This window comes from Clarias gariepinus, chromosome 11 (assembly GCF_024256425.1).
Source record: "Clarias gariepinus isolate MV-2021 ecotype Netherlands chromosome 11, CGAR_prim_01v2, whole genome shotgun sequence".
Classification (NCBI taxonomy): Eukaryota; Metazoa; Chordata; class Actinopteri; order Siluriformes; family Clariidae; genus Clarias; species Clarias gariepinus.
The window spans coordinates 18,921,763-18,948,551 of NC_071110.1; the positions used below are offsets into that span (position 1 = coordinate 18,921,763).

Sequence of the window (26,789 nt, forward strand, 5' to 3'; positions counted from 1 at the left end):
AGCCCATATATATTAGCCATCCCTGGCCTAAGGATTAAAGATTACTGTTCTAAAAAAGTACAGACAGTTCTGTGACTCCTCATTAACTGTTTGAACTTTTTTATGGACCAAAGGTATCTTCTTTTCATGAAGATGGCAGCACTTCAGCTAATGCAGCACAAAGCAAATAAAGATGCCAAGCCTGCAGCCTTGTCTGAGAACTCGGCAGACGAAACCGAGAGTAAGCCAGCATCAACTCTGGAGACCTATGAGAACGCCACTGACACTTCAGTTCCAACCTCTGTTCTTCCAACCGTTTCCGAATCTACGCAGACGTCCAAGGCGGCCGAGCACCAGCAGGCCATGGTTACAGAAAACTCTGCAGTAACCACTAATGGTACCGTCTCATTGGGTGCTGATCAGAGCCACAATGGAGGCTGTGACAGTTCTGTGGAGGGTAAGGAGGCCCTTGAAACTATACCTGGATTAGCCCAGGCTAAAGAGCTGGCTGAATCTTTAGCAGCAGACGATGGATCTGGGATTGGTACGTCATGTGAACAGCTAAATATGAGCTGTGAGAAACAGGAGCGCACACCTAACAGAGATAAAACAGATCTTTTCTTGTACTGTCTTCTTTGTCTGTCCTTGCACTTCAGAATAACTTTCTATTTGTGTTTTTTAGTGCATTAGGAGCTTTTTCTAGCCCGTTCTGGCATAAAATCAGCATCTCTGTTAGCATGTGTGCTCCTGTTCCTGTTCAAGGCTCATTTATGGAAAAATCTTAAGAATTGACATGTTTGTTTTTCTCCCTTAACTCCTCATCTCAAACTCTTATTGACAAATTGTTTGATTAACAATATTGGGATCTGAATAACTTATGGTGATGGTCTGATGGTCCTGCTAATCAGTCTGCCTTCCTCATACACTGTGTTATTGTCTAATTGGAGTGGGTTCGAATAGCGTTAGCATTGCAGTACGTCATATAGTCGTAAGGAATTGTTGTTCACTTTGTATTTTGTCTGTGGGCTGGAAACAGACCCAAAAAGCAGAGAAGTCGTCCTGAATGCCTGTAAAGCGGTGGGCTCCATCAGCAACACCTCCTTTGACATCCGTTTCAACCCAGACATTTTTTCTCCAGGTATGAAAAAAGAGTGCACCGTAATTACTAGGTTTGTGTTTTTTTTCTAATTGAAGTGAGGCAGCTGTGGTGATTGTTTTTGTGTTAAACTTAGGAGTGCGTTTTCCAGAAGAGCGTGCTGAAGACATTCAGAAACAGAAGCAGCTTCTCAAAGATGCAGCAGCCTTCTTGGTGTCTTGTCAGATCCCATCTTTGGTGAGTGATGATTATATGGTGAAATAGTGTGTTAGCCCTACAGCTCTATTGTCCAGGGTTCCATTAAATATGTCTGCAAAAAACACGTCAGTATGTAAATTGCATACTCTACACTATTCCATGTGTCTAATGTTTCCTGAATGTATGGAATGTCCGTTTTCTGTGACCGTGACCAGGATAAGAGGTTACTGGTCATGAAAAGAGAAAATGAATGCAAATTCCATACTTGGTAACTGCTCTACTTCTTATCCTGCAGATAAAAGACTGTTTAGACCACACAGCCCTGCCAATGGATGGGGCCACGCTGACTGAGGCCCTCCATCAGCGTGGTATCAACGTGCGCTACCTTGGCAATGTGCTCGAGTTTGTGGACAAGATGCCTGCAAAACCACAGCTTGATCATTTCTATGTATGTACTGAGGATCTCTGTTCTTATCTCATGTTTTTGTTTCTCGGAATTATCCCTGTGCTGTACTCGATCCATTTTTTTTGTTCTCATTACAGAGAATAGGAATTACTGAGCTGATCACAAGATGCACCAAACATATATTTAAAACCTACCTCCAGGTGAGCTTTCAGTTTTCATAACCTGTGACATTTTAACTTTGACAAAGAATTTTGTGTTCCATGCAAATATTTCTATTTGTGTGTCGGATTATAGGGTGTCGAGCTTTCAGCCCTGTCTGCTGCAGTGAGCCACTTCCTGAACTGCTTCCTGAGCTCTTTCCCAGATGCTGTGGCCCACCTGCCTGCAGACGAGTTAGTCTCACGGAAGAAAAACAAGAAGAGACGAAACAGAGTGCCTGGAGGAGGAGACAACACAGCCTGGGCCAGTCTGACCCCAAGTGAACTGTGGAAGAACATCAGCACCGAGACTCGCACTTATTACCACTTCGCTCTACTGTGGTGAGGAACTTTTAATATTTTTTTTTTTGTTTTGTGTTCTGTAGTAATGATGGGTTTTATGTGCCTTATGGATGAATTTGATTTCAATTCAGAGGCTCAAATTCCTTAAGGATAAAATATATAGGGTACATTTAGTGCGGCCATTTGGAAAATAAATTAATTTGTAACATATTTATTGCTATTTTTAATGAGCACGCGTTACACAGATTACACTTAAATCTTATAAAACCCAAACATTTAAAAATGCGAACCAAAACCAGATAAAAATGCAATGTATGCAACCTTGTTCTCTGTGCCTGTTTTGGCAGTGAGAGTGTCGACCAGGCAGTAGAGAAATACGGTCTGCAAAAAATCACACTCCTGAGGGAAATCTCCATCAAAACTGGCATCCAGGTAATGCTTTTATTGATCTTGCCATTGTAGCAAATGTCTGTGTGGTAATGGACACTTGGGTCTTCAATAAGGCATTGCTTTGTGCTGTCTCTGCAGATCTTAATAAAGGAGTACAACTTTGACAGCCGCCACAAGCCGGCTTTCACAGAAGAAGACATCCTGAACATCTTTCCAGTCGTAAAGCACGTCAACCCTAAAGCCTCTGATGCCTTTCATTTCTTCCAGAGCGGACAAGCCAAAGTCCAGCAAGGTAATGTACATGATAAACAACATTTTAAATGCAGAATATTGAAAAAATCTTTGTACTATTGTGTTCGAATATTCTGCAGGTGTTGTGACCAAGTGTGAGGTACAAAGTGGTACTGGGGTTTAAATTTTTAGATTCTCTTTACGTGATTTAAAAGTAATACTTTTTTTAAATAGAGTTTTAACAAGAGCAGCTGTAAAGAAATCCAGATATAAATGGACCATTGTCAGCAGTGGTTTTTAACCCTGATCCTGGAGAAATGCCTGCCCTGCACATTTTAGTTTTATTCCTGCCTTGTACTGTACATCTACTTCAACTAATAAAAAGCTGTTTATTTTAAATCAGTTGAGCTGAGAAACTGCTAAAATGTTTAGGGCAAGAGTTGAGAATCACTGATCTACAGCATCACCAGTGCACAAAGCTCCAAAACCTAGACCAAGCATTTTGATTGCATTATGTCACTAACTAAGTAATATGTGCTTCCCACTTGCGTCTTTAGGTTTCCTTAAGGAAGGTTGCGAATTAATCAACGAGGCATTGAACCTCTTCAACAACGTGTATGGAGCCATGCATGTGGAGATTTGTGCCTGTTTGCGCCTCCTTGCACGCCTCAATTACATCATAGGAGACCACCTTGAGGTCCATATGTCTACCTGTATTTTACATTCTATTCATCAGAGCAGTCTGAATTGTTCCTCATCTGGATTGTCTTCCTTTCCAGGCTCTTAGTAACCAGCAGAAAGCTGTTCTGATGAGTGAGAGAGTGCTCGGTATTGAGCATCCAAACACCATTCAAGAATATGTACGTGCCTAGACATAAACTACTCGCACCTCTAATAACGTAATTATCCTTCGATTGTTAATGTGATATTGATTGAGATTTAATTGACCTTTACTGTTACGTTTCTTACAGATGCACTTGGCACTGTACTGCTTTGCTAATGGCCAGCTGTCCACTGCACTGAAGCTGCTGTATCGTGCCCGATATCTTATGCTGCTAGTGTGTGGAGAGGATCATCCTGAAATGGCTCTGCTAGATGTAAGTTGGAAGCAATTAGTATATGGATAGTACCTTCATAAATGTTTGGTAGTGCTTCAATCTTAGACCGTTCTTCCTACTACCAGCATTCACATTAGTAATATTAAGCTGCATTCCGATCCGCAAGTTAGTCCTGGGTTGTATACTGCATAGGGTGGTCAGCCATGTTGGGTAAGATTCCAAACCATACGGAGCGAAACTGCACACACTCTGGAGCGCAAAAGAGAGAAACACACACATAACGCACACACAGTAAAGTAGAGAGAGTGTGAACCGGCACGGTGCAAATTATGTGCGCGCGCACACATAAGGCACACACTCCGCAAAGCAAAAGAGAGAAATGCACACACAGTAGAGGCGAGAGAGAGAGTGTGTGAGACCCGGCACGGTGTCAAATTACGCACGCACGTGCACACAAGCTCACACAGGCTGAAACAGAGAGGCTGAGGAAGAAAATGGATTTTTAACCTAATTAGATTTTCTTTTGCTTTACACGCGCACGCACATGTTATAAGAAACGGTACACGCACCCTGTACACACATGCTTACAAACACAAAATAAACAATGTTTTACACACACTGTCAGTGTTATAGTAAATAACACAGAAGGGCGCACGGATGTTGATTATACCAGTGAGGGACGAGCACTAAGACCCAGTAGGGAAGACGATTACCTGCAATTCAGCAGCACAAGAGAGAGTAAAACCGTTGGCTCAGTTGTGATCACGTGATATTCGGCGTCAAAACAAGAAGAGTGATACACGATACTCTGCTCGTAAACCAAGACTTGCTCGTTTTTCAAGTCAAAATTTATTAAAAATCTTTGCTCGTCTTGCGGAACACTCGTAAACCATGTTACTCGCAATCTGAGGTTTCACTGTATCCCTAACTTTTTGTGAGTAGTGTAAATCAAAAGGGATTTATATCTCTATTAGCGTTATTAATATCATGTCTTCAATAGTAATACACAGAAAAAATAATTAATGTAATAAAAAAAAGAATAATAAATGTATCCTTCCTACTATATATCTAAAAAGAATGTGCAAAAAAAAAATCGCAATTAATAATAAAAAAAATGACTAGCTATACACATTTCAGTAATATGTTTTATAATCATATATTTACAGTTTCAATATTTATTCAATATTTAATTTCCCATAGTGTGAAATTTCCACATTAGCAGCAACCGGTATCCGAGGTGTTTGGATTACCAGGGTAACACGCTGAGGAAGTGATGTCTGCGCTGTAAACTTGCAGGGTGTTCTGAATGCTGGAATATCTCATGGAAGTTCTCTTAACTGACTTTCCCTGCACAAGGGAGTAGGAAGGCACCCTGTAAAGTTCACTGTAGAATGGAATGCAGCCTTATTCTGTCCTCGAGTACACTTTACACTCCCCGATTGTACAGTATGGCTGGATAGTTCATAGTATCAGATTAGTGTGTGCTGTAAGGAGAAGACAGCCTGCACTGACGACCTCACGTTCCAAACAGCGGCCCACTTCTGTGTTCTGGTATGATTGGCTTCTTATTTGGTTAAATTCATGCCTGTATGAGCTGTACTGTGCTCAGAACCTCCTCTTCATGTGGATTTGAGCGTGTGTGTATGCTTATCCATTTCTAGGCGTGAAACTGCATTACATTAATATCGGTGAAAGCACCTTTATGCTTAATATACAAAAAGTGCAGATTTATACAATTCTTAACTTTAGGCATGTTATTCTAATTTTAAGTGAGGCAGTGATTCTCATTAATCATGTCTGTATTGCAAATATCTGTGGTTTTCACTCATTATTACTATTATATATATTATTATTCATTATTTCACCTCATCATTAGGTAAGCTTTTCGATCTTTGTCTAGGATCCAGAGATTTGCATGTCCTCTATGTGCTTGTGTGGGTTTCCTCCAGGCCCTATGAGGTTTTTTTTTTTCCTTTTTTTTTCTTTTCTTTTTTTCTGGTCATACAACTTTATATTTCTTATGTCCAGTTTATAATGCTTTGCAAATCCCAAAGTTTATTTATTTATCTTTTTTACTTTCTCTCCATGTTTTACAGAGCAATATCGGTTTGGTGCTACATGGAGTTATGGAGTATGACCTCTCGCTACGCTTCCTGGAAAATGCCTTGGCAATTAACTCAAAATACCATGGACCCCGATCCCTTAAAGTTGCTCTTAGGTAAAAGGAATGTTATATAGTTTGAGTTTAACACTACTAAACTGGAATGTGAATTTTACCCTGACTGATCCTGCTCTCTGCATGTGTGTCTGTGCAGTCACCACCTTGTGGCTCGGGTTTATGAGAGCAAGGCTGAATTCCGTTCAGCTCTGCAACATGAGAAGGAGGGCTACACCATTTACAAAAACCAGGTACATTCTTCCACTTACACAACCAGGGTTACAGATGATGTAAATTTGTAGAGAACTACAGTTAAAACTTGGATTACAAGCATAATTAATTCCAGAAGTGTCCAAAGCACTTGTGTGCATGTATGTATGTGTGTGTGTGTGTATATATATATATATATATATATATATATATATATATATATATATATATATATATATATATATAATGTATATATAATGTATATGTATATATATAATGTGTGTGTGTGTATGTATGTGTGTATATACATATACATACAGGGGAACTTTGGATTATGAGCATAATTCATTCCGGCGGCAGGCTCGTATTTTAAAACACTCGTATACCAAAGCGAATTTTCTCAGAAGAAATAATGGAAACTCAATTAGCCCAAAAAAATAAATACATAAAAATAATTCATACAAAATATAAAGTAAAAATAAAACAAATTAACCTGCACTTCACCTTAAAAAAAAAAAAAGGAAAAATCAATTCTGACAGATAAGTGTTTATTCGTGCAGGCCCTGTGTGTGTGTGTGTGTGACGATAAAGAGGAGAGGAGGAATTGGACCCTAGGAATCGGTCTCACACACACACTCTCTCTCTCTCTTTCTCGCGGACGCGCATTTAGAGTGTGTGTGAAGCAGAAAGGGGGTTCTTCATACACACACACACACGCTCTGTTCCTCACAGAAACTCTGCTCTGTCGCGATTCTTTTCAAAGGTAGCGTGCAGTTTGGTTGTTTGTTTCACTTTACAGCAGTGATTCCGTTATTAAGCGCTCACACAAGTGTCATTAGCGATGGTCCTTGCAAATTTTTCAGACAAAACAGTCTTCTCGTTAATGTGTGTTTATGTGAAATTCAAATAAGCAAAGTTTAAAATCGATTTTCTCCCTCAGCCTCTCGTGTGTGTGTGTGTGTGTGTGTGCGCGCGCGCATGCGTAATTTGACACTGTGCCGGTTCATACACTCTTTCTCGGGTGGGGCTAAACACACACACACACACACACACACACACACACGGAAACATTTATCTGTCGGGATTAATTTTTACTTTTTTAAGGTAACGTGCAGGTTAATCTGTTTTATTTTTACTTTATATTTTGTCTTAATTATTTTTATGTATTTATTTTTTGGGCTGTGGGACGAATAATTTGAGTTTCCATTATTTCTTATGGGAAAATTAAATTTGGTTTACAGGTGTTTTGGAATACGAGTCCACTTCCGGAACGAATTATGCTCGTAATGCGAGGTTTCATTGTATGTATATACACTGTATGTATATACACTATGTATGTATATACAGTCAAATCTTGGATTATGAGTAACTTGGTCTAAGAGCATTTTGCAAAACGAGCAAAAGTTTATAGCCATAGTTTTAAACTATTGTTTATAGTTTTAAATACAAGTAGAATGCATGTGCTTGGTCTGCTGAGCGTGTGTTCGTAAGAAATAACGGAAACTATAAAAATAATGAATTCGTTCCACAACCCAAAAATATTCATATAAAAATTAATACAAAAAATATAGTAAATATAAAATAATCTGCACTTTGCTTTTCAATTAATTAAATGTATTCATAAAGCTCATTTAAAACAACTTCCGCTGACCAAAGTGCTGTGCAAGTATAGAACAATGAGTCAGCAGGTACTATATAGGGTATCTACTTAATATTCATCGCTCACTATTACAAACCACAAGGCAGACATCCATAGGATAAAATTAATAATAATAATAATAATAATAATAATAATAGTAATAAATAAAATAAAACTAGCTTAATAAATCAAATGGAATAAAATGCACAAAAGGAGGCTGTTTCACAGGCTGGGGGCTACTACCGAAAAGGCTCTGCCACCTCTGGTTTTGAGCTTTGTTCTGGGGATGTGCAGTAGAGAATGATCAGAGGATCGCAAGTCTCTGGAAGGGGAGTACGGAACAAGAAGCTCCGACAGATAAGCAGGTGCCAAATTATTTAAGCTTTTAAAAACAAGAAGTAATAATTTAAACTGGATCCTGAAATGTACAGGAAGCCAGTGAAGGGAAGCCAGTATGGGTGTAATATGATCACGTTTTCTCTTCCCAGTCAGAAGGCGAGCTGCTGCATTTTGAACAGCTTGTAGCCGTTGAAGTTGTGACAGACTGAGACCTATGTATAACGAGTTACAGTAGTCAAGGCGTGACGTGATAAAAGCATGAATTACTGTCTCAAACTGTTCAGGGGGATATAGTGCTTAACTTTGCTAAGAAGTCGAAGTTGGAAAAAGCTGGACCTTACAACTGAGCTGATCTGTTCATTCAACTTAAAGGCAGAGTCAAAAATTACCCCAAGATTTCTGGCAGACGTGTTGAGAAAAAGATTCCAGCGATCCAATAACATCATAACCACTGAGGAGATTAGACTTTCCAAAAACAATAATTTCTGTTTTATTTTTGTTCAGAGTGACAAAGTTTATCTCCATCCATGTTTGAACATTTCTGAGACAGTTCAGCAAGGTCTGAATAAACGGATGACTATTTGTTGGGATAGACGGATAGATTGGAAGATCATCAGCAAAACAGTGGAAGGCAATTTTATGTTTCCTGAAACTGGACCCAATTGGAAGCATATACAGTGAGAAGAGAATTGGACCTAAGATGGAGCCTTGGGATACGCCACAGCCAAGAGAAGACACAGTGGATGTATACTTCCCTAGATGTACTGAGAAGCTCCTGTCTGACAGATATAATTGGAACCATTTAAGAACAGAACCTTTAATTCCAACGCATGTCTCGAGGCGTGATAAAAGGATGTTATGGTCTACTGTGTCAAAAGCTGCAGTCAGGTCCAATAAAACCAGAATGGCAGAATCACTAAATTCAGCAGCTAAAAGCAAATCGTTAAACACTCTTATGAGAGCAGTTTCAGTGCTATATCATGACTTAAAACCAGACTGAAATTTTTCAGAGATCCCATTAAAATCAAGGTGTGCCTGTAACTGATTATAAACAACCTTTTCTACAACTTTTGATAAAAAGGGGAGCTTAGAAGTGGGCCTGAAGTTGGAAAGATCAGAGTGATCCAGATTGCTCTTTTTGATCAGTGGTACTACAGCATGTTTAAAGGCAGCTGGAACACAACCGGACATCAAAGATGAATTAATTAAGTCCACAAGTTCACTTTTGAAAAGAATCCTAACAGAGCAGTTTGTATGTGGAAGTTTCTGTTTGTATGTGTAAAGGCGAGTGGAGGAGGGAGGGGGCTACTGTATAGGATGACGCACGCGCACACACGCACGCACTAACGGAAACACTGCTCTGTTGGGAAACTTTAACAAGAAACCTCCCTAATGACGGTTGCATGCGGACGCAAGCACACTAATGGAATCTCTGACCGAGAGAAACTCTGGAAACTGGATTTGTAACAAGGAACCTCTCTGACACTTGCTTTTGCTTTATATGCGCACACACACGCACGTGATCACAATGTTGTAATGAACGGTTGACGCACGGATGTTGACTATACGAGTAACGTATAGTCAACGTGGCTCAGTTATCATGTGATGCTCAGCAGACCAAGCACATGCATTCTACTTGTATTTAAAGCCCTGGCTATAAATTTTTGCTCGTCTTGCAAAATGCTCATAGACCAAGTTACTCCTAATCCAAGATTGATTTGACTGTACTCCATCTGCATATATTTTATGAATATTAAGGGCATTAAAATGTAAACCTTGTCTGCATACTTGAACTAAAACGTTTAGAATGTTTATTTTTAATTGCAGAGCTAAACTAGTGTGTTTTATTTAATGTATATATATTTATTAGTCTATTTTATACTATTACTATTTTTCGGCCCTTTTTTTATTACTTTATTTTATTTAATACTTTTTTCTTTTTTATGTCTATTTTTGTTCTTCTCTGACTTATTTCTAAGCTTTGCCAAAACTAACATATTTGTCATGCCAATAAGGCACCTTAAATCTAGAATGAGATATGTAGCATCCATCAATCTTGACAGGTTGGTGAAGCTCATGAAAAGACCAAGGAGAGTTCAGAGTACCTGAAGTACCTCACCCAGCAGGCTGTGGCCCTCCAGAGAACCATGAATGAGATTTACAAGAATGGCTCAAATGCCAGCATCATGCCTCTCAAAGTAATTTCAATGTTTCTTTATTGTTTTGAAGGTGTATATATCATGCATTCTTCATTTCGTTTTTGGTAGTCGGCTCCGAGTTTGATATTTAATTCTGTTTGTTTTCTGTGCAGTTCACAGCGCCAAGCATGGCCAGTGTCCTGGAGCAGCTCAATATTATCAATGGCATCATCTTTATTCCTCTAAGGTATGTTACATTTTATGAGACAACATTCACTCACTTAATCTTTTATATCTATTTATTTATTTAAACCGGCCATAAATGGTACTTAATCAAATCATGTACTACAGTGTTAAGCTTGCAAAGTGTTAAACAAATGTTTGAAAGACAGAACTGTTGCTTTGCATTAGAAAATACACAAAGGCAAGATCCCTGTTGTTGTCAAGGACTGATGGTTAAATTATAGGTGAACACTTCCAGAAAGCTTATGACAGTTAAGGACATGCCCGATGCAATTAATAACCATTCATTTTAATTCTCACCGATTTCAGTCTACCTTAATAATAATTTAAAAAAAGGGCCATTTATATTACCTTTGTTCAAGGATTATGATTTGAGCAGCCTCTAGTTGCATCGTGAAGGGCTTATATGGTAGTGGTAAGCATAGGTAACCACGAGAAAGATGTACCGTGGTTACTCAAGGGGAACGTCTATTACTGCCGCGCACTCTGTTGCGGCCAAACGGCAACAGCCAAAATAAATCAGTCGTAATTCAAAGTAATTTGTGAAATGATTGCCAGGTGGTGCAAAGGGCCATTTAGCAAACGGCTGCAATTATTTTTGTTAGACAGACTCTCTGTTTCTATCTGTCTATTGATATTATTAAAGCAAACAGCAGAAACAACAGCTCAAGGGCTTGTAAAAACATTATTTTTAATAGTAAAAATGTCAATTTTGGAATCCGCAGAAGCTCAGTGGTCCGAGCACAACATAATCTTTGTATAATAAAATGACTCGTGGCATGAATCTACGTGAAACGCTTGTTGTTTCTTGCAGTTGTAAATAATCATTCAACGCTGAACCCAACAGCAAAAGAACATGATGATAATAATAATCAAAATAATAATAATAATCGTGCTTTTTGCTGTTTCTGTCCAGCATTAAATATTTATTTAATTGTTAATGATTAAAGCTGCTTACATCGCGCACTCTTTCACTTTTAAATAATGCAGTTATGAATCAGCAAGTATATGTCGCCCCTCTTTATGATAGATGAATGTTTATGACTGGAACAAAGCTGCTTGTGCCAGCTCATATCGGGAGCATTTTGATCAAAGGGGAGGTGAAAAGTAAAAGTGTGTACCAACAACACAGCACAATGCATGTCTGTGAACAGCTGAAATGTAGTTGTGAATAAGCCTTTTAGTAGGGATGCACCGATACCACTTTTTTGGAAAACGAGTACTTGCATTTCAGTACTCACCGATACCGAGTACCTAATAAAAACATGATTTAAATTTACAGGTAACAGCTTTAGTCATATAATTTAACAAAAAAAAAAAAAAAACCAAGGGACTAGTTTGGAATTAAGAACATTTATTTAAAATGAAAAGCATGTTGTATGCAACATATTACAGAATAAATAATAAAAAAAAAAATGTAAACAGTGACAGTGCAACTTAAGTATTTTTTTCAGTTTGTTGTAAACTCTGCCGCTTTGGAGAACACTTTGTCATGTTGGGATTTTAGGTGCTTGTTTAAATTACTTGTGTTAAATGCGCTACCTTTTGAGTCTCCTCCGGACAATTTCGCTGAGCACAATTTGCAGTCCGCCTTTGTTTTGTCGTCTTCATTCACTTTGAAATAGTCCCACACGGCTGACATGTCTCGCCTCGCCTTCTCCCCGCTCTGAGTTGCACCTGAGTTTCCCCCTTACACAGCGCTTAAACATAGACATTTCTCAGACCGTGGTATCGGTCCCCGGTATCAGGGAACTTGAACGAGTACGAGTGCTTTAGAAAATGTGGTATTGAGGCCGATACCGGTATCGGTGCATCCCTACCCATCCCTTGCGTGAACCCGCGGCGCGTGTGCTCTTTCACTTTGGAAAGTTTTGATCCTAAGAAAGATGAACGCGCGCGTCGATTTGAGAGATTTATAGAATGCGTCGGGGAAAACGGCAAGGAAACTCACTCTGGCCATTTTACTAACTCATTGATAAGTTGATGTCTTTGGTTTCGGCTGTGATGAAGGTGATCATGTCATCACGTCATCTCTGCAGCAGTGGAGCGCCAATAAGTCACCATTAATACAAATGACATGAGCTGATTTATGTATGTATGTATGTATGTATATAAAAGCAGACATTACGCTTTCTGCAAGTATATATTTTTCACGTCTGTGAGGCGAGTATACACGGAGTTTCGTACAGAATACTGCTTGAGTACCTACAATCTATAGGCAAATTTTTTTTTAAGTTGATTGTTACAGCAGCTGCTTAAATTTTAGGCCTCTTACTTCATGGCATTTGCATATTTTTTTTAATATAAGAAGATCTGAGTTTAGATAAAAAGAAAGAAACATGTTGACTGGTGTATGGTCTGGTTTTATCAATCTGTAATCCTGTATGGAATTTTATATGAGGAAAATGCCTATGGGTCCAGACTTTTGGGTCATGCTGTAATTAGAGCTGTAAAAAAGTTTTGAATACAGGTTTTGGTAAAAATGTCATTATCTTGCCTGATTGCTTCAGTTAAGTGGTAACTGTAACCTGATGCCTTGCAGCCAAAAGGACTTGGAGACCCTGAAGGCAGAAGTTCAGCGCCGGCAACAGCTACAAGACACTGGGAAAAGTGAGGAACATCAGGAGAACGGTCAACCTGCTCTGGACGACAAACTTCCCGTCGACGATTAATCAAACATGCGTAAACCCTGTAGCAGGGAAGGCCATGATGCAACAGTCATCTGCTTGAACCTTTAGAACTGAGAACTAAGCTGTGTAATTTAAATGAGTATATTTTGAGCTTAAAGCAGAGGGAACAGGCAGTGAAATGTATAGCGGTCGGTACAGTGAAAAAGCAGTCATAAATAGCATGGAACCAGTGTTTAATGCGGGCAGGCAGAGGGCCAGACTGAGGCCTTCTTGTTACTGTTTTCCTACCAGTTTGTTTGAAACTGGTAACCAAGAAATGACCATGACGTTATATGCTAGAGCCTTATCTATCCATCCATCCATTCATCCATTTTCGCATTTTGCTATCCATCTATTGTGTCGAGCCCTCCTGATCTTCTTTTCTCTAGAAGCTTAGGAATCCAAGCCCTAAACTTACTGTGAGCTTCAGTGAAGTAAAGCCCAACACCACCACTTTCAGCCACTACTATCTGCAAACTCAGGTGATGTCTATGCTGCTCAAGATGAGAGCGGAAACAAAGTTTAGATGGATGCACAAGAAGTAAAACGCTGGCTACAGAATGTACCCGCAATGGTCTAAATTTCAAAGACCATTTACGTATAACAGTCATGTTATGTCCCGTATTATTAATGTACCAGGTGGTGGCTGCTGTATCTTCACAATGTTGTACCCGTGTTCTCATCTTGATCTTTTCAGATTGATTTTGATCTTTTCAAATGATGTTCTGTAAAAAAAATTTTTTTTTTGGTAATAGTATGTGTGTGTGGGGGAATTAAAGCCATTTTATATCCTTCCATAATTCAACCATTTAAGCTTTGTCTGTTTTATAGAGATATGTTCAAAAGATGTGTATGTCTGTGATGTGTGAAAAACTTGATTAATGTTGATCGAAATGCAGGTTCAAAAGGTCCAGTTTAAATCTGATCATTTGAATCTTTTCAGTTTTGTCTGTGTGTTTATTATACTAGTGCATAAAGCTCCCACTGCTGCTGTGACAAAATCATTTTTTACATAAATTTACAATCATAAAATGACTAGCGCAAAACTTGAATAATGTAGAAACATGCAGTATTTGACACAAAAGCATGTTAAATCATCATTTAGCTGACGGACTGGACTTCTTTGATACTGACTGAACAGTTTTTGTGACACTATTCACTTATTTCCAGTTATACAGGACCATTCCTGTATTCCATCTTTTTCTTTACCAGTATTTGGCACACATTTCCAACTAGCACCAGGAAGAGAGACTGCTTTTGTGTAATGCACCAAAAAAAGGGGACGAATGCCATGCTTGCCTGTATAAATGCTGTGCAGATCTACCTTCCAAATGCCAAAATTATTGCCGTAATAAATGTACAAGTTTAAAGCAATAGAAATGCTGGAACTTGCCATCTATGTGCTGCAATAGTTTGCACTTAGAGGAAAGATATATTGCTACACTGATTGTGTGTTTAGTCATGGGATATGTGGGCTTTTTCTAAAAACTGGGAAGGAGTAATTAAATGTTTTCCTGCTTATTGAACAAAAAAAAGCAAATCACCTTGCAAATGTGTGAGATTCTGCCTGTTTATGCGTTGCAAAGGAACCAGGCTGGTCTGTTTTGTCTTTTTGTGCCGTCCAGAGGGTTAACCCTTTTCTGATTAGACTCTTTTTTTTTTTGCTGTTGCTTTAACCTTTGTCTGCCTATCAGTGCTTACGAAGGAGCCACGTTGTATGCTGGGCTTGTCCCAGGCTGCAGTACTCTTAGTAGCCACTGAGGAGTGTTCTAGTCTCACAAAGGCTCTTGGCGCTCAAATTGCAGTTGACAATAAATGCAGTTTCTAATGGAACACAAAGTGTCATTACTAATTTAGACTTTATGCAATTGCTTCCAACTAGATGTTAAATAGCTTCATTATTTGAATTTGATCTAAGTCCCGTGGTTCTAAATGGCTGGGAATATTTAAAAACAATTGCTGTATACCCCTTTATAACACCTAAAATGTTTAATATAGTTGATTTTCATTGCAATTATGCCAGAATTTTATTGGTGTTATTAGTTCATTGTTTTTTTTGTTTTTTTGCATTTTATTCAAGATAATTAGTGCAATATAAAACAAAATTTGTCATCTACATATTTAGTTATGGGTTTGTGTTTTTTTTATGTAGACTAAGAAGATATGATGCAGGTTACAAATACACTTACAGTTTTAAATGGGAACTGTTGTTTTAGGATTACTAGTGTTGACAAGAGGTGAACGTGTGATAATTTGCATAGAAAGGAATTTAAATTTTGACTTAACTTCACCACACATCTCATTTTGAAAATGTTCTACAAACGAGTCAGCATCATACACTCCTCACAATCGACCGTTCTTATTCCCACCGTTCTGGATCTAGTTTTAAGATAATTGCTTGTATGTATATGATCTGATATCCCAGAATAAATCCAGAAACTCAGCTATCATTAAAAAAGGCCATCAGTGTCCTTTAAAGACCTAGTGTCTATTATGGTCACCTTAGCTTCACCAGCTGTCTAACCCACAATCACACCTGAACCTCAATGTTTTCCTCTCATTTCAGATCATTAACCTGCAAAATTTGTCCAGACCCTTGCCTACCTTTCTCTTATTTTCTTTTTAATGTGAAATGTTTGTTGAGCTCCATAAATAATAATTCAATTATTTTTGATCCAAGTATGCTTTTGTATTAAAAGAAATAAAGGAACTGGCAAATATGGAGTTGTCTCAGTAAAGTTTAACAGCCTACGTTCTCCATGTTTCACAATCATTTGACTTACTCTGTAGTAAGTGATTTTTTTTTTTCTAAACCATTACAAGTCCATTACTTACCTTGGCTATAACCTAAATGTGAGGGGGTTTGTACGCATGAAATTTAGAGCATCTGAAGTAATTTGATCTGATTTGCTTTTATGGCACATAATATTGCTCATGCTTTCATTGTTAAACTAGTTACCAATTTAGATAATATTTAAAATAAAAATTTATTTAAAAGTAATGAGGTGCACAGTGGTTCAGTGGTTAGCACTGTTGCCTCTTCGGGACTGAGGGCTTGAATCTTGCCTCTGGTCTATGCTTGGTGGGTTTCCTCCAAAATGTTGTGGGATGATTGGTGTTCCAAAATTGCCCATAGTGTATAATTGCGTGTTTGAGTGTGTGCACCTGTGCAGTATACAATTCTTTTGATTTCCATGCATCTTCTGCATGGTGGTGTAGTGGTTAGCACTCTTGCCAAGGTCCGGGTTCAATTCCTGTCTTTGTGTGTATGGAGTTTACATGTTCTCCTTCAAGCTTGGTTGGTTACCTCCTGGTACTCCTGCGACGGATCGGCACCCTGTCCAGGGTGTACCCCGCCTAGTGCCCTAAGTCTCCTAGGATAGGCTCCAGGCCCACCTTGATCTAGACGATAAGTGAGAGAGTGTGCAAAGCTGATTTGCGACAATGACAATTGTTAAAAGTGCTATACAAATAAAATTTAATTTAATTGTTTGCACGCCCATTGAGGGCGGGGTGTATACACCACCTAATAACCCAAGTTCCCTGGGATAGGCTTTAAGTCACTGGATACCCTAAACAGAATATGAGATTTACAGTATTAATTAATGCAAGCTAATGTTAGCTAAAGCACACACAGTTCCAGATGAACAGTATTTGTGGCTTAATTTATGTCTCCCCCATTTTCTCAAACATCTCTGCCCTTATTCAGTATGTCATAGAAATAATATTTAGTGCAACCACTTGGCATGAAGCATAATGCCTCTTATTTACACAGGACAACGAAAGACAGTAACAAATCACAAATTTTGTACTTCACGTTTAAGTTTACCATTAATATGAAATCTGCTAGGTGACGTCATTAACAGGTGCCTCGTGGGGCCGGATTATTCATGAAAAATTATCCTGTGACCACGCTCACTTTGAGGTTATTGACAATTTCTATACATATAGATTTTAATTCAATCTTAAAGCCGCTGCAGTAAAAAGAGGTAAAGCCTGTATAATGAGACTGCTAATGCTTAGTTATAACAACCTAATTAGCTAAAATCAGGCTGTAAGAAAGTGAAGGGCGTGCGCTCGGCGTCGCTGTAAGTCAGGTCCGACGCATGCGCAGTCCACCTTAGTGAATGCTGTACAGAAAACAACGGTAGCTGCTAGGAGCTAACCCGGGAGAAGCGGCACGGAGGTGTAGCCCTACAGCTTTCAGGTCCTTTGCTTTACCAACATTTAATTGCTTTCTGTTTGTCTTCTACAGATACGAATTCGGTGGTGACAGTATACGGTAAGTGTCTTTCTTGTCATTATGTTTATGGCTGTAAATGCAGGAGAAAAATGCACCTCCTTTTTGCAGTGTCTCAAAATGGCGGCTGGGCCGTTAGAGAAATAGTTCTCATAGTCTTCTTTTGGCTTGCTGTAGTAAAATTACCGGAGGACACTTTGAAATGATGTTACTTTCAAGTGTGTGTGTATTATTTTGCACTGTGTGCTTTAGTGTGACCGTGCAGTTTCGGGTAGATAGCTATCAGCTTAGCAGCCGGTGAATCAACACGTCATTTCACCAACGCCAAGCTGCGCGAGCGTTCTAGCGCGCGAGGCTGCTATCAACAGTTGGCTAACGTCGCTAATGATGCAGGAGGATGCGTCGCTGATGTGCTGGTAATGTTTTAACTGAGCAGACATAATTAAGCCCCTGCGCATATAATGCCAACCGGTAGCGCCTGTAACACCTTGATAAATCTGAAAGTAAAGTATTTAGCGGGTTACTGAGAGATGTTGGAAGATGAACGTTAGCGGGTGAGCTAGCTGTTTTGCTCACAGCTGTACGGTTGACATCTGTGTGTCTGGTTAACATACAGTCGTCTTCTATACCTGTATTCAGGGTCGCGGGGACCTGGAGTCTATCCCAGGAGGCTTAGGGCACGAGGTAGGGTACACCCTGGACAGGGTGCCAATCCAACGCAGGGCTGGTGCAAACCTATTTTTAAATAAAAAGTGTTAATCATCATAAATCCTCTAATGTAAAAAATACTCTAAATTTTTGCTTAATTGCACCGATATGTTATTTGAATAAAGTGTTAAACTATTATCATCTAATATTAATATATTGGTAACCCTGGCCAAAGTGCCAGGTTAGTGCAAGGTGCATGGACTTCAGTTAAATACTGAACCGTTTAATGACAATCACAACAGACTGTCTAGTTATTTAATGGATCTTGAGCTAAGGCTTTAAACATTTCAGCTCTCTGTTGTTGTATTATGTAAGTGGATTAAAAGCACACAAAGTAAAAAGTTAATTTGTGAAAAAAAAACTTAAACCAGATGTTTACCCATCTGAAGTGCTAACAGATTAACTACACTTGAACTGATCACCAGGTGGCTGTTGATTTCATGTAAACTAAACTGTACATTGGCTGAAGATGATCAGGCCATGATGGATGGCTGAAGCATCCCAGGCAGGGTAGGGTGGAGCTTTAGTAAGCGTGCAGCCTAGTCCCAGCATTCAGACAAATAACCCAAAAATAAACTAGTTGGCTTGTTGTAGCATTTTTATCGGATGTGTGTACACTTTGAGAAATAAAGGTACTAATCTTCTGAAGCAGCACCACCAAGGGTACAGCTTTTGAACCTATAGTATATATCGTTTACCTGTTTAGGTTTATGTGATATTCTTCAATTCACATTTGTTCACAAAGTGATAACTGGTCCTTGTGTATTTTGGATTATTTACAAAGCTGCCAAATTTGTAATTGATGTAAAAAAAAAAAAACTACAGTTTGTTAGCTGGATTTGTAAGAATGTACATTAAAATGGGTATTTAGCATGTATATCTATTTGTATAAATACACGTTTTGAGCAAAGTCATGTTTTGATGCTTTAACTAACACATTATTTAGTGCATTATCTAAGGTGTCCTGCATTATTCAGAATAGGCTTTAGTCATCAACTTTTTCTTTTTTGGCAGAAATGTATACTATATTTCGACTCTCGAGTTAAAGCAGTAATGGATAATTACCGCTGGACTGCACCACTGTGCTGTGATTCTCCTCTACACGGATAGTTGCTAAGAAACCATGCAAAGTTGCTTCATGAAATAAGGCACTAAGAGATTGTGTTTTACTGGGATTCCAAGATGTACTGTGTAATGAGCCAAGTGAAACAGGTTGTCAGTAAGGCTGTGTAACTTTAGTGTGGAGATAAAGAAACATGTTAGAAGCATCTGGAATATGTTTCAAAACCGGATATACTCTGTATAGCCAAAAGTTTGAAGACCTCTTACCATCGCAACCATGTGATTTTTAACCATCCAGTTCCAGATTTATTCCTCCATTGTGCTTATAATAATAGCTTTCTATACTGTTGGGAAGGGTTTTTACATCTACAGGGGTTGGACAAGGAAACTGAAATGCCTGGTTTTAGACCACAGTAATTTATTAGTATGGTGTAGGGCCTCTATCTGCGGCCAAAACAGCATCAAATCGTCTTGGGAATGACAGATACAAGTCCTGCACAGTGGCCAGAGGGATTTTGAGCCATTCTTCTTGCAGAATAGTGGCCAGGTCACTACGTGATGCTGGTGGAGGAAAACGTTTCCTGACTTGCTTCTCCAAAACAGTCTAAAGTGGCTCAATAACATTTAGATCTTTGTGCAGCCAAAGGGAGATGTTCAACTTCACTTTCATGTACATCAAAACACTTTTTTACCAGTCCTGCTGTGGTGTATTGGTGCATTATCATCCTGATACACTGCACCGCCTTTAGGATACAATGTTTGGACCATTGGGTGCACATGGTCCTCCAGAATAGTTCAGTATTCCTTGGCAGTGACGCGCCCATCTATCACAAGTATTGGGCCTAGAGAATGCCATGATATTGCAGTCCAAACCATCAGTGATCCACTCCCACGCTTCATTCTGGGCATGCAACAGTCTGAGTGGTACGCCTTTTTTGGGGCTTCTCCACACCGTAACTCTCCCAGATGTGGGAAAGTGAAGTTTGCCTCATCAGAGAACAATACATGTTTCACATTGTCCACAGCCCAGGATTTTCGCTGCTGGCACCATTGACATTACTGACATTTGGCATTGACACGGGTGACCAAAGGTTTGGCCATAGCAGCTCGGCCATGTACATTGACCCTGTGGAGCTCCCGACGAACAGTTTTGGTGGAAACAGCACATTTAATTGCAGTGAATTGGGCAGCTGTGGTTTTATGTTTTTTGGCCACGATCTGGGTTAGCACCCGGACATCCCTTTCAGGCAGCTTTCTCTTGCGTCCACAGTTACTCCTGTTGGATGTGTTTCGTCCTTCTTGGTGGTATGCTGACATTACCCTGCGTACTGTGGCTCTTGATACACCACTTGCTGTCTTTGTGCATCCGCTGGTGTATCTGTGACACCAACAATTTGTTCTCTTTTAAACTGATATGTCACCCATAATGTGCATTGCAATATTTTAATCAAAACTGCAGTCAATTAATCTTGGCCACCAGGCTGGTCAAATTTAGTCATGAAACCTCCAACACTAAATTGGCTCAGGTCACTGTTTCATTGTCCAAGCCCTGTGGATTTTAACACTTGGCTATGGGGATTTGTATACATTTAACCACAAGATCATTATTAAGGTTGGTAAATTGAGATCTGCAGGACAGTTGACATTCTTGTTCATCCCAGAGTTCAGTGGGGTTGAGATCATGGCTCTGTGCAGACCACTTTAGTTATTTTATATTTAACCTTGGTAAACCATATGTTTATGGAGCTTTTTGTATGGAATTGTGATCTGGAACAGCTCTGGCCTACTTGGTTCTCCTGAAAGGAAATAGTAATGCTACAGCTTACAGATGATGGTCAGGTGTCCACAAACTTTTAGTCTATTATTGTATCTAAAAATCGTTGTCAGTTGTGTTATGTGCAAAAAACATTTTTGTAAAAGATTAAACATGGTTTGTAATTAAAGAGCTTAATATTTCTTTTCCATCCTCTTAATATTTCATTCTATCTGCATCAAAAGCACGAACTGATTGCTGTCAGAGTGATTTCATCCTGAACCTGTCCACAAATTGAACTAAACCAGCTTCTAAACGAACCAAATAACAGGGCTGTAATGATACTAAAACATGACGTTTTTTTAAAATATTTGGAACACTGTTTTAAAAAATTGGATGTGAAATTTTCACAGGATTTATAATAAGTTACGTGTTTCAAATGCTGGGGTGTTGTGTATGATGTCTTGGAACAAATCAAGCTTGTCAATTTTTGCTCTGACTAGTCAGGGCCCTAAAATCAGACATCTAGGTTTACTCAGGTTTATTTGAATTGACTATAATTCTCTTTCTGTTTTGTGTAGGTCAGGAAATTATAGTAGGAAATTATATACCACCTCTGTGCTTTACTGAAAGTACTCTCACTTAAACAGCATTATATTTTTAATATCTAGCTAATTTACAGAACACTTCCTTTTCTTGTTTTCTCTTATTTGCATATTGTGTGGGATGCATGCTGCTTTTAAACCAAAACATAGAAAAGTTACAGAATTCTCAGGGCTTAATGAGTTTAAAAACAGGATGGGAATCTAACTAGATTTTATTGTTGCTTTGGGCATAAAATCTTTCAGATTTACCACATGAGCTGTGCTTTCTTTTCAAGATATGTGAGTATGTTCTCATGAAGATTAATATAGATGAGGCATCTCTTCATCAAATTAAGAAACCTGTTTGTTGTTATTAAGCAAGGTGGGGCATTAGCTTTCTGAAATAGGTTGATGCTTGAATCTAGGTCATTAGACTTAGAGACATTAGAGTTTTGCATGTCTGAAGCACCAACTGGGGCAGTCTGAATCCATAACATAATACTCAGCATGGTGATCTGGTGCTGAGGGAAAATATATTTTATATATTTAGGTAAAAAAAAGATACACATTTAGATAATAAAAGTTTGAAATATGATTTTTTTTTTCTTCCCTTTTTCCTTTCATTGCATGCTTGACTTCCCTAAAGTGTTCTTGGCTTGGTCTGACGTTCTCACCACTTTGTGTCTCACCTTCCTTCTGCAGATGCAGTGACAGTCTGACTGGTGGATGTTCGCAGACTGTCTTTGTGCAGTGTTTACCGGAGCCAGCCTGTCAGACGAAAAGCACGGTGTGATCAGTGTACATCCCTGTAAGCCACAGTCTGTGTTGGATTGGTGATCTCCTGCCAAGGAGACAGCAGCTCCTGCGCACCTTTCACCTGAACCCCCTCCCTCCCCACTGCCACCATGGTGCTGTCACAGAGACAGCGGGATGAACTGTAAGTCCACAAGCCTACAGGACCATTATGCACATATTTACTTCTGCGCAGAGCAGCCTCAGGAATGTGGGTTTTTGTAAAAAAAAAAAAAACAGTTCTACCAATTGTAACACACCCGTCTACTCAGTACAGAGGATGAATCAACCCAAGTCACATTGCAGTCGTGTGTTCCACTGTTATAATTGTTGGATCGTCTGCCTAGCCACTTGATTTACTCCATTAACCATTTTACAATCACCCTGTTACAATTTAAATGTATTAGAGATAGTTAGAAAGACTATCTGTGGTCAAGAGAAATAAGTACTGGATAAAATAAGACCATCACCTGCATTAAGTCAGACATAATGTCATTAAGCATGAGAGCATAGACAGTGTTTAATCAGCACTAGTATGAGGAAACAACTGGACAGAGATTAGTCTAAGCTATGTATATTACCCTTCCAAAGTGCAAGCTAAAACTTGTTTCTTACATGTTCATGTAATAAAGATTTAATTTGGTTATTGACATTTAGTAGTTTTATCAGTGGTGAAAACACATTATTAAAACCTGAAAGAATAGTGGTGAATTTCTTTTTCGAACAACAAATGTGGTCAGAAAAACTTCCTTAATGAGCTCGATTGGAGATAAATTAAACACTTTGTAAAATCTAATATTTATAAAACAACATTAGAACGTGCAGCTATGTTTAATGGTGAAAAGAAGAGCATTTTCACAGACACCATGCTTAGCACCTACTGTAAGCCTTGTTGTTGGTCAGGTATAGATTCAACAATGTTATGTGCCCAAAAAATATGATCAGCTGACTACATTAATATACGGAATAACCAGGATTTTTCAACATGATGGCACAGGCATATTACAAGATGATAATGTCAGGGCTGATCGAGTTAAATTGTGAAATAGTGGTTTTAGGGAGCACAAGAAATCATTTTCACACATGACCACCTGGCCACCATAGAGTCCACACTTAACTCCATTGAGAATTTTTTGGATGTGTTGAAGAGGCTTTATGCAGCAGTTTGACTCTTCTGCCGTCTTAGAGGGAAATTATTGTGACTCTTGATAGAAATATGTTGTGGCCAAATAGGTACAACGGTGTAGTCTTGTAGACAATTCGGTTCAGTTTATATTTGTATGTGTGTTTGGTCTCTTGCAGTGACCTGTTAGCCCATTCTGTTACTCTGCAAAGTTAAACAGCAGCTATGTTTTGTCAGTTGTTAGGGTAACTGTAAGTCAAGTAAGTAGACATTACCACAAACATTTCACATACAACCTCACTGGGCACTTTATTAGGTGCACCTACACACCTACTCATTCATGAAATAGCCTAATCTGGCAATTCTTTGGCCAGCATTATTTGATAGGTGATGGGAATCCCCAGTCACCACCCGATACGGTCTCCCAATACCTTGGTGCTGTTTCGATTAATATTGCGATTTTGAAACCATCACAACTTTTATAAATATGTCAGTTTAATAAGTCTTTTTTTGTGATTGTTACAATTTTAAAACCTACTTGTTTCACAACTGAATTGATGAAAGGATGGCATTTAAACAATACAAACTAACTTTGATAATAGGTAAATAATTTTTTTTTTAAAGCTTAATTTTTACTGAGCAGCATGTCTGTCTGTGTGTGTCATCCACTATAGTTATCATTTCTAAACACACTTAGGTTGCCATCGTGGGAACAGTTCAGAGTGTTCAACCTGTAGGACTATAAAGAAATGTTTTACTATCTCAGATGCCTTCAAAGTCTTGAGTGCGTGTTGATCAATTGTAAGCCAGAGGCCTTGTGCAGCTTCTAATGTGGTCATGTGTGGCTTCTAAAGCCTTTGCTTCATGACTAATTGGAACTCAGTGTCTTAAGACCAGTGTAAGCATGTGTAATGAGTGGGTTTCGAGACTGATTCGCTTATAGAATTTGGAAAAAGGCAGGCAAAAGGTATATATAGGTAAATATAGGGCCAGGGGTAGCTCGGTGGTTAAGGCATTGGACTACGGTTCGGAAGTTCTCAGGTTTAAGCCCCACAACCACCAAGTTGCCACTGTTGGGACCTTGAGCAATGCCCTTAACCCTCCACTGCTCAGATGTGTAATGAGATTGAAAAAAAGTAAGTCGCTCTGGATAAGAGCGTCTGCCAAATGCCTAAATGTAAATATATATAGTATAAAGGTATATATATAGTTTTTGGGGGATTAAGTTAATTTTCATGGCAAAGAAGGACTATGAAATTCATCGGATCATTCTTCATAACATTCTGGAGTATATGCAAATTGCTATTTTAAAAACTTAAGCAGCAACTATTTCACTTTCCAATATTTATGTAATTCTCAACTTTTGGCCACGACTGTACACGCAATTTTTTGTCCCATATACTATGACAGCAGTGTGCGGAATAGGGGGGGAAAAAAAGTTAAAAGCTTTTTTCTGTTTTTTGTCCTTTTAATCTTATTATATAGTCTTGCAGGTCACATGGGCTTTTGAATAGCTTTTCAGTCAGTCACCTTCCTTAGAAACGGCTTTATAGACCTTTTAAGAAATATTTTTGAAAGTCTCTGTCTGGGTGGCTGTAAATGGTTTGGTTATTTAATTAAATGTATTTTTTAGGGATGCACCGGAATGAAAATTCTGGGCCGAAAACGAAACCGAAATTTTTGGATGCACTTGGCCGAAAACCGATACCGAAACCGAAAATGGCTTCATTAAAAAACATGTTTAAAATATTTTCTTTTTGTTTGTATTAAAAAAATGTTGCATATTGCAACTTTGCTGTCCTCATCTGAAACTTTGAAGTGCTTCCAAACCGCCGACATACTCCGTGTTTGATGCGTAATGACAGCGCGAACGAGACGGGAGAATGGGAGAGGCGAGGCGACAATTTCGGCTTTTATTTTCGGCGCTTTCTTACGTTTCGGCCGAAACCGATAATGCTATTTCGGCCGAAAATTTTCGGCGGCCGAAATTTCGGTGCATCCCTAGTATTTTTAGAACTGCATCATTTTATTTTCAAGGTTTTAAAAAAGTGCATCAGTTTCAAATAAGTAGTTTGTTTACCCCCTGTCTCTTTCCCTAAAGCTAAGCTTTTCTCATGCGCTACAGTTGCACAACATTTTGTATTAATAATTTAAAGGTAAATTCATAATTAAACCATTCGTTCATGAGTACGTTTTTGTACATCCTGCAAGGGATTTTTGTTAGAAATGAAAGAGACAAGTTTGCATGGCATATAGAGCAGCAAATTGTTTTACATTTGTTAATTTTGTGGGATATGTGTGCATGTGCACATATAGCAGGGAATATACAGTAAGTATTTAGTCAGCCACCAATTGTGCAAGTTCTACCACTTAAAAAGATGGGAGGCCTGTAATTTTTATCATGGGTAAACTTTGTCACCTTAACTATGAGAAACAAAATAAGAAAGATTTTTATAGAATTTATTTGCAAATTATGGTGGAAAAATAAGTATTTGATCAATAACAAAATTTTTAATTTTTTGTTGGCAATGATGAAGGTCAAGCGTTTCTGTAAGTCTTCACACACTGAAGGTTTTCACACACTGTTGCTGGTATTTTGGCCCATTTTTCCATACAGATCTCCTCTAGAGTAGTGATGTTTTGGGGCTGTCGCCAGTGATGTTTTGGGGCTGTCGCCAGTGATGTTTTGGGGCTGTCGCCAGTGATGTTTTGGGGCTGTCGCCAGTGATGTTTTGGGGCTGTCGCCAGTGATGTTTTGGGGCTGTCGCCAGTGATGTTTTGGGGCTGTCGCCAGTGATGTTTTGGGGCTGTCGCCAGTGATGTTTTGGGGCTGACTTTCTCCCCCCAAAGATTTTTTTTATGGGTTTGAGATCTGGAGACCTCCTAGGCCACTCCAGGACCTTGAAAAGCTTTTTACGAGGCCACTTCTTTGTTGCCCAGGAAGTGCGTTTGGGATCATTGTCATGCTGAAAGACCCAGCTACGTTTCATCTCCAATGCCCTTGCTGATGGAAGGAGGTTTTCACTCAAAATTTCACAATACATGACACCACTAATTCTTTCCTTTACACGGATCAGTCGTCCTGGTCCCTTTGCAGAAAAACAGCCCCAAAGCATGATGTTTTCACCCCCGTGCTTCACAGTAGGTTTGGTGTTCTTTGAATGCAACTCAGCATTCATTCATTCTCCAAACACAAAGGTTTAATTTGGTTTCATCTGACCATATGACGTTCTCCAAATTTTCTTCTGGATCATCTGGATCTCTAGCGAACTT

At 38.9% G+C, this 26,789-nt stretch overlaps 2 protein-coding genes across 7 annotated transcripts in view; both read left to right on the forward strand.

Annotated features, from left to right (window-relative positions):
• The window catches only part of cluha (clustered mitochondria (cluA/CLU1) homolog a), a 37,734-nt gene extending 21,760 nt beyond the window's left edge, over nt 1–15,974 (forward strand). For 2 of the 3 annotated variants that reach the window (XM_053507300.1, XM_053507302.1), the window contains exons 12-27: nt 114–523; nt 1,016–1,117; nt 1,212–1,312; nt 1,569–1,721; nt 1,817–1,879; nt 1,974–2,218; nt 2,527–2,611; nt 2,708–2,861; nt 3,358–3,497; nt 3,580–3,660; nt 3,772–3,897; nt 5,955–6,076; nt 6,174–6,267; nt 10,268–10,402; nt 10,516–10,589; nt 13,128–15,974. In XM_053507300.1, the coding sequence (XP_053363275.1) occupies nt 114–523; nt 1,016–1,117; nt 1,212–1,312; nt 1,569–1,721; nt 1,817–1,879; nt 1,974–2,218; nt 2,527–2,611; nt 2,708–2,861; nt 3,358–3,497; nt 3,580–3,660; nt 3,772–3,897; nt 5,955–6,076; nt 6,174–6,267; nt 10,268–10,402; nt 10,516–10,589; nt 13,128–13,257 (2,215 nt within the window). In that variant the 3' untranslated portion in view covers nt 13,258–15,974. The remainder of the gene's footprint in view (nt 1–113; nt 524–1,015; nt 1,118–1,211; nt 1,313–1,568; nt 1,722–1,816; nt 1,880–1,973; nt 2,219–2,526; nt 2,612–2,707; nt 2,862–3,357; nt 3,498–3,579; nt 3,661–3,771; nt 3,898–5,954; nt 6,077–6,173; nt 6,268–10,267; nt 10,403–10,515; nt 10,590–13,127) is intronic. The other variant, XM_053507301.1, reaches the window with a different exon arrangement.
• Nucleotides 15,975–17,385: 1,411 nt separating this feature from the next.
• The window catches only part of pafah1b1a (platelet-activating factor acetylhydrolase 1b, regulatory subunit 1a), a 41,756-nt gene continuing 32,352 nt past the window's right edge, over nt 17,386–26,789 (forward strand). For 3 of the 4 annotated variants that reach the window (XM_053508009.1, XM_053508012.1, XM_053508011.1), the window contains exons 1-2: nt 17,386–17,536; nt 22,304–22,538. In XM_053508009.1, coding sequence (XP_053363984.1) covers nt 22,507–22,538 — 32 coding nt within the window. In that variant the 5' untranslated portion in view covers nt 17,386–17,536; nt 22,304–22,506. The remainder of the gene's footprint in view (nt 17,537–22,303; nt 22,539–26,789) is intronic. The other variant, XM_053508010.1, reaches the window with a different exon arrangement.